Source organism: Neovison vison, chromosome 2, assembly GCF_020171115.1.
Source record: "Neovison vison isolate M4711 chromosome 2, ASM_NN_V1, whole genome shotgun sequence".
Lineage (NCBI taxonomy): Eukaryota > Metazoa > Chordata > Mammalia > Carnivora > Mustelidae > Neogale > Neogale vison.
In genome coordinates, this window is record NC_058092.1 from 71,577,640 (window position 1) to 71,592,267 (window position 14,628).

A 14,628-nucleotide genomic window follows, 5' to 3' on the forward strand; every position below is an offset into this window, starting at 1 on the left:
TTCATGGAACAGCTTTTGAGTATTTATTGCTCAGATGCATTCAAAAAATTCTTAAACATAATGTGGCAATGGCTCTAACACATCTGTAAACAGAATACCACTAAAAAAATTTTATTGGCATGAAATACTATAATTATGGATGTGTAAAATTTTTAAATCTTAAAGCCTCTTAACATAATCACGTATATCTATGTACAAAACATACATAAATTTCACTTTATTTAAAACATATGAAAGAGGAAATTTCAAATCACACTAAACATAATAAATATAGAACTTGCTTTGTTAAAAATCTACAGTGTACATTCAAGTAAAGGCTAAACTTCCAATGCCAACTACATATGAGACAAAATTAAAACATTTACAATAATCAGTTTCCTAAAAGTGCTATTTTTTAATACCTATAAGAGGAAACTCATTCTAGTGCTTCTGTTCCCATCCAAACATATACATTCCTCTATTCACAGAACCAGATGCTTCTGTTACTAAAAATACATATCCAAAGCTTTTATATCCTTTTAAATAGATTCAACATTTTAGCTCTTTGGGGGAGGAACAGGAAAGTCCAAACAAACACCTCAGACCATCTTAAACTATCAGAGACGACGGACTTTATGACTTTATGACACACCCTGTTTCAGCTGAGATGTGCAATCTGGTGAATGTGTTTGTGAGAACAAGTCCAGGCTGCATGTTTAAGGTAAGTCATCTTTTTCTACATGGGAGTTCGTGTGGGTCAAGGAGCAGCCACTGTAGCAACCTTCCTGTGATGCAGGGCCTGAGGCCATGCTCCATTTCTGACTTGTACCTTCTCCTCCAACCTGATTTGGTTTAGTTTCCTCAGGAGTTATGTTCAGTACACTGATGGAGCTGTTGGGAAAAGAAAGAAAGATCTTTTCTTTTTTTAATTTATTTTTTATTTATTTTGAGCATTAACAGTATTCATCATTTTTGCACCACACCCAGTACTCCATGCAATCCGTGCCCTCTCTAATACCCACCACCTGGCTCCCCCAACCTCCCACCCCTGCCTCTTCAAAACCCTCCGTTTGTTTTTCAGAGTCCATAGTCTCTCATGGTTCACCTCCCCTTCCAATTTCCCTCAGCTCTCTTCTCTCTAACTCCCCATGTCCTCCATGCTATTTGTTATGCTCCACAAATAAGTGAAACCATATGATAATTGACTCTCTGCTTGACTTATTTCACTCAGCATAATCTCTTCCAGTCCCGTCCATGTTGCTACAAAAGTTGGGTATTCTATGGAGTATTATGCCTCCATCAGAAAGACAAATCTTAATAATCATCTCCTCCTTCTTTTATACTTAAGCTCTGCCTGAAGGTCCAACTGCCCCTTGTCCTATGCTAAGTAAAATTTGAGGACACACAGATTAGGAACAAAGAAGTGTTTCAAAACGTCCTAATTTGTCACTTTTAGCCTATCTACCTACCTTTTTATCTGTTTACCCATCTACTTATTTATTTCTTTCGTCTACTCTGACGTTCTCTACACAGCTGAGGCCTAAGACAGAACGTGTGAAATCTGAAAGCTCATATATCCTTATGTCCCTGTCTTCCTGCCACTATTTAATAATCTCCTTGTTTTATTCCTCACACATCCATTTGCTCATGCAAGCTTTCCTCCACCCAGCCATTGCCCCGCACAGCTATTTAACGAGTGCTGACACAAGCAGTAAGGGGTTGAGACTCTAAAGTCAGAGGGTTTAGGCTCATCCCCACTGGCCTGTTCAGCTCACTAGTCATGGTTTCTTCAGCTTCCTCAGTTGAAAGATGGAAATAATAATAGCATCTACCTCATAGAGGCGGGTGGAACTGAGTTAACACACATTAAGCGCTTACACCAATACTCAGTTGTGTCTGGGGGTAACAATCTCAGTGTCTGCACACAGACACAGCTGCTACCCTTCAATGACACAATCTGAAAGGTATTCTGCGACCAACCTCAAAACAAAAAATCTGGCGTGTGTGGGTGGCTCAGTGGGTTAAGCATCTGCCTTCGGCTCAGGTCATGATCCCAGGTCTTGGGATGGAGGCCCAGGTGAGGCTCCCTGCTCAGGGGGAATCTACTTTTCCCTCTGTCCCTGCACATCACCCCCTTCACCCATTCTTTTTCTAATAAAAAATAAAATCTTTTTAAAAAAATCTGCCTAAATGACTACTTTCAGATCTAAGGAGTTAAGTCAACAAATGAAACATTTTTACCAACTAAATATCCTACATAATTTTTCCCACAAATATACATTTTTCCCCTAACTATGCATTTTTTGTCACTTGGGCTTACTAACTCAAACTCAATGTGCCAATCCTAAAAAAAAAAAAAAAAAAAAAAAGTTGTTTTAAATCTAAAAATCAAAACCCAAAACAATTAAAAATTTTATTTACGCTTATTTGCCAATACTTAAAAGAAAAAAAGAACTTGCTTATAATTCAGCCCTGGGAAACCTTGCCATCTCAGACAAAATGAGCTCAATGATCAACTAAATTATCTCTGTAATTTTGTACCTGAATTACTTTGTGTAAAATTTTCCATTCTACAGTGAAGAAGCAATGAGGTTGTTGATGTAGAAATTAGCTATAAATACTCCTATCATTTTGTTATAATCTTATTACAAACCCAGATCCAAGGTGCTTCAGGAGCAAGGAGTCCAAATTTACCAAATAACTTAAAATTTTGAAAACTATGAAGCTCCACAGCTTCTCTCCTGATAACTAGTAACTCAATTCTGTGTTTTATCTTCAGAAGCCAATGACCATGAACATGAATAGCTCAAAGGAGTTTCTTTATGCTTAAAATTCTGTTTCTAGGTGGCACCTGGGTGGCTCAGTGGTTAAGCATCTGCCTTGGGCCCAGGTCATGATCCCAGGGTTCTGGGATCAAAGCCCCGCACCCACCAGGCTTCCTACTCAACAGGAAGCCTACTTCTCTCTCTCCTACTCCCCCTGCTTGTGTCCCCTCTCTCGCTGTCTCTCTCTGTGTCAAATAAATAAATAAAAATCTTAAAAAAAAATTGTTTCTATGTCACTGATGTTGTTTAACCCTCGGAATACATGAAGGAGAAAAGCACTTTTATAATCCATATATGTTTACATGTATTTTTATTTTCATAGCCTGCTACTGAATGTGGACCAATATGGTTGATAATGAACCAAGTACTGTTTTAAGTGTTCTAAATGTATCGTCGCTGAAATCTCCTAACACCCTGTGATGTAGGTACTAAATGCTGGACTTAACTTTATTAGCACAAAATAATGTCCTAAAGGATTATTAATGCAAATATTTATTAACTAAAAATAATTAGATTAAAAAGTAAGAATTATTGAGACATAAAAATAATCGAGGCAACTGCTATGTTCTCTCTCGGATGGAGAACATATTAGCTGAAAATGGTAGCTAGAATTTGTGTTATTTATACAGGTGGTTCTGATTGGTCAAATTTGGGAGTTTAATAACATTCTGTATAAGACAATACTGACCTTACAGTATTTTTTTATTGTAAATCCCAAACTTTCACTCCCCAAACTCACCCATTAGTCAATCTGTTGGCTCTAACTGCAAAATATATTCCAGATCCCATCATGTCTGCCTTCATATTACAACCCTTGCCTAAACTGTGACCATCTCACTGCAACTCCCCAGGAGCCTCCTAACTGTGTTTCCTGGCTTCTAGCATGGGATCCTATAGTCTTTTTCCCACGTAAGAAAACAGTCACCTTTTCAAACAGATTTTTTTTTCACTCTCCTGTTTAACCATCTCCAATGCTTTTCCTGTTGCCCTCAGAACAATAATCCAACCCTACAAATACAGACTAAAATACTTCACAAATGAGAAGTCAAATATGTGTATGTGTATGGGGGGAGCAGAATGGGGTTAAGGATGAACAACATGGTCACGAGTTGATAATTGTTGAAGCTGGGTGATGGGTACACAGGGCATCATGACTTTATTCTCTCTACACCTGTAGATAGCTGAATTTCTACATAATAAAGCTGGTATCCTCATCTGCTCACCCAGGGCCTTACAGGATGTGACGCCTGCCCACCCTTTACCTCCCTCTCCCCTCTTGGTCTTGCTCACTAACTCGTCCTCCACAAACACACCAGTGTTCCGCCTCAGGTGGAACACTTGCCTGGAGGACTCTTCTCACGCTCTTTTTGGCCCCTCAATATTTAGGGTCCTACTCTTTTTACAAATTAACAATACATACAGGGTCTTATTCTTTTTAAGCTTCATATTTTCATTTTTAAATTCATTTATTCAACAATTCTTGGTCCATGGGCTAATGGGCTTCTTCAACACTTAGGTCCAGACTAGCCTCTCACAACCACAGGTCAAGCATACCAGAGCTCCGAAACCTGCTCTCTAGGGAACCTGCCAAACACACCGCCCCTCATGCTACCATCTCCCACTTTGGTTAAGAGGAGAGATCACCGCCACACATTCCAAGGTATCCTTTTGCTCTTTTCAATTCCTCTCTCACTAGGAATGTTCTATGTGCTTAGCTAATTAACCTTGGAATAGGCTCTGAGGCAAAATGTTGATTTTCCACCTTATAAGGTGATTTAACAACTTGACACAGAGAAAAATACCAAAACGTACCAGTTAATAGAGATACATGGGTTAAAAAAAAAAAAAAGAAATATATGGGTTTCCTGGGGCTGGGGAACAACTTTTTGTGACCCTGTCATCCTTGAGCACAGATTTTTACCAGTCATTATGAGGACATTTTTCTCATTTCTTTGCCCTTCAACACCAATAAAATGGGAATAGCAAAAGAAATTTTAAAATATATGGGACGCCTGGGTGGCTCAGTTGGTTAAGCAGCTGCCTTCGGCTCGGGTCATGATCCCAGCGTCCTGGGATCGAGTCCCACATTGGGCTCCTTGCTTGGCAGGGAGCCTGCTTCTCCCTCTCCCTTTGCCTGCCATTCTGTCTGCCTGTGCTTGCTCTCTCCCCCTCCCCTTCTCTAATAAATAAATAAATAAAATCTTTAAAAAAAAAAAGAAATTTTAAAATATATATTCTACAAAGATGATGAAAATACCCTTCTATTTAATAAAATTAAAGAATTCAAAATACTAAGTGATTCCTGTAAATAAGACTGTTTTTAAATTGTTCTTTGGATGTGAAGTGAAATGAATAACATCATATGATTTCACGCCCAGCAGAATGGAACCAGGTCTACCTTGCTCACTACTGTCTTCCCAGCACCCAACAGGTGTCCTTACACGATGGCTGCCCAATAAATACTTGCACAACATATGATCAACCTACTAAATGCTCTCCAAAGCCACTACCATTGCTAACACCACAGAAATGCCAACTTGCCCTCAACAATGCAACCCCAGCAGTGGGACAGAAACATGCAAAGATCACCTACAGACCAGTACCTATGCTCAGATGCACAGGAACGTGTCTGGCAAAAGTCTGAAGTAGAAGGAGAAGCAGGAAGAGACTTAGTAAGTTTGGATGCGCAAACCAGAGATCCGTTAGACACGCCGTGAGGCTTCTTCTGCCGTGGCCTTGAGTGCACTGTTAGACTATCCCGATCAGAACCTGTGAAGGGAGAAAAGAACATAGTAAGTGTGTACGGTGAGGTATCAACAAGGTGAAGGGTACTAACTATGATGATCTTCTGCAGGGGGTGAGGTCTGGGGTAGAACAAGTTAAGGTGGGTGGCCCCTATAGCCCCCGACTCTGGTTGATCTAATCTCACCATCTCTTCTGCATATTCCATAAACATTTAAGGATCTAGTTTTAAAAATATTTGGTGATCTCCAAAGTTGCTTATTAATAATGGACAGTATCTATTTACATGCATTTTCTGATTAAAGAGTTAACGAAGTACTCACTTCCTGAGAAGGCACTGAAAAGTTTCATATTTTCTGAGTTCTGGTGGTCAAATGTAGTCATATTTAAAAACTGTTGCTTTAACCAACTGGCTCTTTCTTCTTCAAAAGCCTTTCTCTATCATAACAAGCAAACCAAAGAAATATTGATCAATATTTCAACATTCACATTGTTGGCATTTCCCATGACTTCTGTAGTTGTTGGTGTTTGCTTTCTGGCTATCATACAGATTTTGTAAGTCAAATGAATTAACCTAGAAAACTAAGAAAAATTTTATTTAAGTAAATTATATTTAAGAAAGAAAAAATCATCCATTTCACCTAATAAACAACTCATCACTATTTTCACATCTGTTTTGAGTAAACTCAAATGGACAATCCAAAAACAAAAATCATAGCATATTAGCTAAACTCCTGAACATACAGAACATTATAAATATAGAATTACAAACAACAGAAAAATATCCACTGCAAATGAATCCCTTGAGAAAAAGGAGCTGTAACTTTACCAGGCCTTGCTCTCAGCCTCTACCATCTACCAGCGCCGGCAGCCATCACCACTAAACCACAAGAGGGCACATGTCAGACTTTCCCCTTTCCAACAGTTGATAATCCTAAACTCTCCCTCAGCCCTCAGGTCGCTCATGCTTCCTTCTCATCCTTCCCTGGCCCCAATGGCTCCAATGCCCAGAGGCAGACAGGTTCTCCTACAGAGAGCCAGGAACAGAATACCAAGTAACCAGAGTATCTCTTGGAACAGGCTGGGAGACAGAGACAGAAATAGGTTCCCTGAAGTTAGCAGAAAATGCTGGTGCAAATTTTCTGAGAAAGTTAGCTATTGATGAGACAGATTTTCACAGCAGTGGAGGACTTCCATGCTAGTTACTTTAAACAGAACATAGTCTTTCATTCCTAAATTCAATACAAAATTATGCATCACCAGACATTTGAAGAAAACTAAGAGCATGACAGAAAAATAGCCAAAATAAAGAGATTTGACCAGAGATAAGATAGTTCAAGAGGCCCTTTTAAAAAAATTCTGACACAAATGATCAGATTTATGAACACATCTGTAAAATAATATAGTGCTATATAAGGAAAAGAAAAAAATGAGGACACAAGAAAAAAAACAAATCTAAAATAAAAACTCAGTGGATGAAGGGAAGAGTTAAAAGCGAGAAAATATCCCTGAATTCAGAACATAAAGTTAATCTATAGATATAGTCAGAGGCCAACCATTTGCCTAGTAAAATCATTCCAGAATGCAAGAAAAGTTAGAGAAGGAAAAAATACAGAACTAAAGAAAATATCCCTAAATGGAAGAAATACAGTGTCTTGAGGCTGAAAAGGAGCTACGCCAAGATATATCCTAGTAAAATTTTGGAACTTTAAGAAGATAAAAAGATGGAGAAAAGAAGGAGAGAAGGCAAAAACAAAGCAGGATATTGACAAAGTACTGTATAAGTAGGCTATATAATAACCAGGCTTCTCACTAGTAAAACCAAACAGCCGAAGAAAGGGAATAACTCAAAGTTTTGAGAGAAAAAGTTGGAAACTAAATTCTGTATCCAGACAAACCAATCATATGAATTTATTTTTGGATATTCTAGAATTCAGTATACTTTTCACTCACACAATACTTACCAAAAAAATTACTCAAGAAGATAATATAGCAAATTGAAAAAGGAATCCAAGAAAGAAGATAACATGAGAAATAACATAAGCTGAATGTGAGTCCAGGAAATCATAAAGGTACAAAGAAAGTCAAGGGATTCACTACACAGGTATATATAAAAGATTCTCTTCCAGGCGGCAGTCTTAATAACACAGAATATTTTCTATGTGGCCAAATGTATTACTAGGTTAGAGAATGAACATTTACAGAATCACGATGCTGTCAGTGTGCTTTCAAGTGTTAAGTCTCAGTCTTGCCCAAAGTACTTACACCTGGATTACTTCACAGGCTAACACTTGACAATGAAAAAGAAAAGCACAGACAAAAACTGGGAAGGAGAGGGACGAGAGAAGTGGAAAAAGGGTGACTCCAAGAATTTCAGCTTTCAGGGCACCTGGGTGGTTCAGTGGGTTACAGCCTCTGTCTTCAGCTCAGGTCATGCATGATCCCTGGGTCCTGGGATCAAGCCCCACATTGGGCTCTCTGCTCAGCAGGGAGCCTGCTTTCCCCTCTCTCTCTTCCTGCCTCTTTGCCTACTTGTGATCTGTCAAATCTTTAAAAAAAAAAAAAAAAAAGAATTTCAGCTTTCATTGGGATAAACGGACACTGTCTCAAGAGGAGCAAACATGAAATGGAAGCATTAAATATAATACTTAAAGTCAACCATAAGAAACCGTTTTTAAAAAGTGAGGTTAAAAATGTTAATAATATGATGAAGAAGTCATATATATATATACATATTTAGGTGAGGAACAGTGTAGATGGGAGGTATGATAAGGATAGAAATTCTTTATTTTTCACAGCAGGGGAATCAACAGACTTTTATCAAGGGGAAAAGGCTGAAGTATATTAAAGTTAAAATAGTACTTCCCAGAAGAATTACAAGTTAGTTGTTACCTCTGAGGAATGAAACTGGCCGTAAGAATGGGTGATATTTTTTCACTGTGTGGCTTTTTATACGGGTTTTTATTTTTGAAACCATGTTCAACACTATTACTTCTACAATTTTTGAAAGGGAAATATGTAGGTTAACAAATTGTTCAGTTAAAAAGCGAGCTGTAGAAGGGGTATGTACATATCACTGAGTGGCGGGGGGGGGGGGGGGGGGGAGCTTCCACCATTCATACTCCCCTCCCCCGCTTCCTAAACAACAAACAGGCTCTCAGTCGCACTGTCTTGATGCTGTAGCTACTGACAGTGGCCAGATCACAAGTGTCCAAGAGAGATCTCCTGTAGGAAGCTAAACACTCACTAGTAGAAAGCCCACCCAAAGGGGATAATGGATGCTTATGGTTTTCTAAAAAGAAAAGTTTCAATTCCCAAATTTGGTAAAGGCAGAACAATACCCTTCTAAAGTAGTTCACGTGCTTATAATCCCTTCCAGTTATAAGATCACTGGTAAAATACTGGAAAAAACAAACACCGGATAACAAAGAAACAACCAAAGGCAGAACTTGGATGCAGTCTGCTGCACCTCCCTAGAACTCCCCAAAGCTCTGCAAGGAAAGCTACTTGTTGAAAATACCTCTAGGCCGAGGCGAATAGCTGCTTCTGTAAAGCTTCGTCTTTCCTTCTCAAAATTCTTTTTCTGCTCTTTAAACAGGGACCACTCTTCCTTGAGACGCTCCTTCTCTTCCAGCAAGTAACAGTCTCGTAGCAGGGAAGTGGTGTCATCGTCACACGCAGTAGCGAGCTGCTGCTATTAAATTTGGAGACATAGTAAGTTCCAGGGGGTCCCTGCAATGCTCCCCGTTAAAATTAGAGCAAGGGAAGCAGGGTCAAACTTTCAGGGAAGGACAGAAATGATGAAAAACCAGAAAGGCAAGCAAGGATTCTCATTTTCCAGCTGGGGAAGTCCCGCCTGAGGAACAGCGTGCGTTGTACCTGTCAGCAAGCCAAGAACTGAGCTGAGAGCAGAAAAACGACCAACGCTCCAGATCTTCTGAGATGCAGGAGGAACAATCTAGCAAGGCTCAGTTAAAATCCTGATCACTCTCACAGGAAAACAGCTTGAAAAGGCAACTCACACCAACCTGTAAAAGCTGCTGCTGAGTTTTAATCATTTCTTTACACTGCTGAATTTCTAACTCGAGTTTTTCAGTTTCTTGTTCGTGGTCTTGTCGTGAGATGACGTCTTCATCGTTAAAACCTTCTAGGTGTACCTTTGAAACTAACATAAAACCAGTCATTTGATGTAGGTTTTTACACCACTCAGTTTATGGTGCTTTCTGAATTACAGTTAAAAATCAAGGCTTTCAGAACTTCTCTTTCTGGACTCTCATAGGTATTCCTAAAAGGTACTTATTCCCTTTGCCCTTTAAAAATTTCATAAGCTATAATAATACAACTAAATTTATAGTACTTTAGCAGTATGAAAAAATTTAAAAAGCAAAGCAACTTATTATAAGGTATTCATGACAACTACAAATTCGTACCATTTTTGGACTAAAATGGTATCTTTACTAATAGTTCTACTATGAACATTTAATCTGTAATCCCTACTTACCCAAGACTATGTCCTAATAACCTAAAATCATCTGGCTTCAGCTCAGGTCATGATCCAGAGTCCAGGATCAAGCCCTGCGTTGGGCTCCCTGGTCAGCAGGCAGTCTGCTTGCCCCTCTGTCCCTCACCCTGCTCGCGCACACTCTCTCTCTCTCTCTCTCTCGCTTGCTCACTGTCTCAAATAAATAAATAAAATCTTAAAATAATGGATAATCGATATTCACAAAAGAGAAAAATAATTAACAAATCCATAAACTACTTTGGACTCTTCTTCAAAGATCGATGCAGTGCTACATAGCTTGTAAATTCCTATTCAACAAAGTCTAAACACACTTGCCATTTACTAAGAGATGGTGACTAACATCAATAAAATCTCATGTAAATTAATTTTGGCACAAAATGTTGCTGATTACTATTTACTACTGAAGACAATTGACAGTAGGATTTTATGACTTCTGACATTTAGAATAACTTTTCTTTCAACAGACTTCATTTACTGAGCAGAAACTTTTTCTTGATTTAAAAGCATGCAAACTTTAACAAATATAAATACAGAGAATACATTCATTAGTGTAAATCTATACTATCTGCAGTGACAGGGAATGGTGTCTAAAATACAGTGTTAAATGAAAAAAGAAGTGTAGAAAAAATATGTAATGTTCAATTTCTGTTTATATATGTGTGTGTGTATATATATATATTTTAAAGATTTTATTCATTTATTTTACAGAGAGAGAGCGCAAGTGCATGTGCATGAGCAGCGGAAGGGGCAGAGGGAGAAGGAAGAGAGAGAGAATCTCAAGCATTCCCCACTGAGTGCAGAGCCCCACATGGGGCTCAATCCCACAACCTTGAGATCACGACCTAAGCTGAAACCAAGAGTCAGATGCTGAGCCACCCAGGCACCCCAGTTTTTTATATATTTTTAAATAAATATTTTGTGGGTGCCTGGGTAGCTCAGCCAGTTAAGTGTCTGCCTTTGGCTCAGGTCATGATCCCAGGGTCCTGGGATCAAGTCCAACATTGGGCTCCCTACTCAGTGGGGAGTCTGTTTCTCCCTCTGCCTGCTGCTCCCCCTGCTTGTGCTCTCTATCAAATTAAGAAATAAAATCTTCAAAAAATATATATTTTGTAAATGCCTACAGAAAAGTCCAGAAAGATAAGCACCAAACTGTTAAGTGTCATGAACAAGAAACAGAAACCTGAATATTCTACTTCATATACTTCTTAATTGATATTTTATATTAAACATCTATTATTCTGAAAGTAACTTAAAAATAAATTAGTAGGAGCCAGGAGTATGCAAATATCTAGGAATAATAAGCAAAAGGCTCATATTTATACCATATCACGAATAATAATTCTTAATTTCCAAGATCGGGAAGAGACTCAGTTCACCTTATTCAATTGTACGTTGCACTCAGAATCGATGGTTCAGAGAAAGATTCACTGAGGGGAAAGTATTTCTCAGTGAGGTTCAAACCTCACCTCCAGAAGTAGATAGAAGCTTTGGTGGATTATCAAACCACCAAACTAAGCTCTAGTACTTCGGGGTCTGAGCCCCTGACGTGACTTTCCAAGTGACTGAAATTAAGAACCTGCTTTGCAGGCACCAAGACAGTAAGTTACCTTGGTTATCAAGTTTTTCTACATGACTTTTCAAAATTCTCCACTGTTTTCTGATGCTGTTGGTAAGCTGCTCTCTTACAGTCTCACAGGAAAGGTCCCACATGCTCTCCCTACTCAGTTCCCCAGCATCTTCTTCAGCATCAGAGATAACCTACAAGCAAGAGAGATTGAGAAGGAAAGACCAGTATCTTAAAATGGCTCCAGATACTCAGGCAGTAGTAATCAAACTGCTTATCAGAGATACCTATCAAAATCATTTCTGTGCTGTCTCTTATGCATATATGACCTAATATTAAAGACAGAAATTCTCCAATTCAGGCCTCATCAAATATGACTTTGAATCCAAATATAGTTAGTGACAAGAGTCACGGAGCTGTGTGAGGAAGAGTTATTCCCTACTTGTCCAGTGTTATGTTAGAGCTCTCACATGCTAATTAATTCCCAAATCATGTTACAATGTGGGAAAAATGATGCTTAGAGACGTAGAGATAGTGCCCATTATCATATAGCCAAGAGGTAGAATTGAGATCTGAAGTTAGATCAACTTATCTCCCATCCTAGTCTGTTTAAAAAAATAAACCAGTGAGGTTATCTACAAAATAAAAGCAATTGTGAATCCTATTTTTTTCATATAATTTTAAAAAATAAAACTAGGGATTCTTTTTCTTTTTACTCTACCAAGACACTAAATCATAGGAAAATACAGCAAACCACTGACAAAGAATCATACAGAATCAAAGCAGGATAAAGAACACAGGCAAACAATACTAACATATATTATGTCAAAATAATCTGCAGCTACATAAATAATAATATGTATTATTATACACACACACACACACATATCTGCATAATAATCTGCAAAGTCCTAAATTTGTTGTTAACATCCAGGAAAGTGGACAGAGATATACTTCCTTGATATGAACAATAAAATATCTTGCTGGGGAAAAAAGAAAACAGATCAAAGATGAAAGAAATGCTGATCAGACTGTTCCCACAGGCAGGTACGGCAGGAATGAGGGAGCGACTCAGAGGGGGAGAACTGTATCAAAGGCTGCCAGAGGTCAAGGTCTCCCAGGGGAAGCAGGTTGGAGCTACTAAATTGCCTCTGGAGCTACTTGCCAGGAATTCTTCCAAGGAGCCACACCTTCTGTGTGTTAAAGCACGCCAGAATACTACAATTCCATTATTTAAAAAAATGAACAATAATTGCTTCACACTGCCCAGACTGAATGAAACTGAAACCACACACTGAAAATAAAAAATTAACTTGAATTTTGGCTATGTGTTGCAGCTATACTTAAGCACAATAATAAATTAATGAAACCTCAAGGCTACCTGGGCATTCTAAGGTTAATCTTATGCCTCTTGCTAGAACAGCTCCAAAATCCTTAACAGAAAAGAAGGAATAGAATTAAATTGCAAGAGAAAAAAATTCTAGAAAAGCAGATCTTTTAAAAACAAGAAATCTACTTAAGAGATTATTGGGTCTCCAAAGGTCAACACCTGAATGTTTAAGAATTATACAGGAGACTCCCCACTGACTGCAGTGGCAAGGAGAGGGGAATTGAAACATCTGAGAAAGGGCTCCTTGAGTTACTCCTTACTTGCGCTAAATACACGCTGGTAATGTTAGTAAAGGTGGGGCCAAAAACTGCAGACGCTGCGGGAGTAATGGGAACTGCTCACTCTGGAGAGGGCTTTGTGCACGCACACAACAAAAAGTGACAGACTTTGACAGAAAAGGCAGAGGTCAAGCGGGTCCTGGACTGGGAGCTTCAAAGACATTCAGGTAATGTTGGTTTTTGTTTTTTTTTTTAAAGAAGGAAAAAAGAGGTAGAAGGTGGGATGTGCTTAATAGTGATACCACAAGGTAAATAATCCCCTCATACAGGTTTATAAAATAAGTTCTGATGACGTGCTGATAATTAGCAGTCGCCATCAACTTTATTTTCAGATTTTAGTCACTTGCCTGACTCTAGAATTTAAACATGTAAAGCGATTAAGTTAAAAGAAATGTTCCCCATTACATGATTTGTTTTCAGATCTCCGCACATATTACTCTCCTTGTGTCACACACTTCTACCCCCAAAACTTTAGAAGCCAATTCAGAGGTCACTCTTGTCTGTGAGGCCTTCCTTGATTGCCACACTTCCTCTGCTCAGCACGTTTGTATCACCCTATTACAGCTTCTAAGATGTGTAACCATTATTTTGGCCTATGCCCCATCTCCCCAAAAGAGCTTCTTGAATGATGCAATGGACGGAATGTTCATGTTCCTCAAATTCATGGTGAAATTCTAAGGCCCAATGTGCAGGTATTCAGAGGTGGGGCCTTTAGGAAGTGAGGAGGTCATGAAAAGTCGTGTCCTCGTGTGTGGGATGAGTGCCCCTAAAAAGGGACTCCGGTGAGCTGCTCCTCTTTCCAGCATGGGAGGGTGAGGGTACAGGGAGCCGGCAATGTGCAACCAGGAGGACATACCCTCCCAGACACTGACCCTACTAGTATCCCGAGTTTGAACTTCCCAGCTCCAGAACAGTAAAAAATAATTTTCTGTTGTTTTTAACCACCCAGTCTGTGGTAGTTTGTTGTAACAGTCCCAAATGAGACAAAGGAAGGAGTCGAAATTCCTTTTTGCTTTTTCTTTCCGGGGACTAGAACATAAAGTTCATTCTGCAAATTTCTGGACTGAATGATGAGTTGGTTCCCAAAGTTAATAAACACTTCATTCCGAAAGTCAAGCCTGCTTAAAGTACACAATACCTAAACTATTTAGAGGATACTCAGCACAGTGGTTAAAAACATGAACTCTGGGCTGAGACAAACTTGAATTTAAATCCTAGCTCTGTCACCTGTGATACTTGGCTAATGAGACAAGTGTGCGTCAGTTTCCTCAGCTATAAAATGGGGATAATTATGATATGCAAAACACTGAATTAGAAAAATGAAATGA

At 38.9% G+C, this 14,628-nt stretch overlaps 1 protein-coding gene across 4 annotated transcripts in view; it reads right to left on the bottom strand.

Annotated features, from left to right (window-relative positions):
- The window catches only part of LOC122900136 (SSX family member 2 interacting protein), a 43,609-nt gene continuing 28,981 nt past the window's right edge, over nucleotides 1-14,628 (bottom strand). For 2 of the 4 annotated variants that reach the window (XM_044238589.1, XM_044238588.1), the window contains exons 9-14: nucleotides 11,676-11,826; nucleotides 9,575-9,711; nucleotides 9,067-9,240; nucleotides 5,870-5,984; nucleotides 5,408-5,573; nucleotides 1-870 (exon numbers count right to left, since the gene is read on the bottom strand). In XM_044238589.1, the coding sequence (XP_044094524.1) occupies nucleotides 696-870; nucleotides 5,408-5,573; nucleotides 5,870-5,984; nucleotides 9,067-9,240; nucleotides 9,575-9,711; nucleotides 11,676-11,826 (918 nt within the window). In that variant the 3' untranslated portion in view covers nucleotides 1-695. Of the gene's footprint in view, nucleotides 894-5,407; nucleotides 5,574-5,869; nucleotides 5,985-9,066; nucleotides 9,241-9,574; nucleotides 9,712-11,675; nucleotides 11,827-14,628 lie in introns of all 4 variants that reach the window. The other 2 variants (XM_044238590.1, XM_044238591.1) reach the window with 2 other exon arrangements.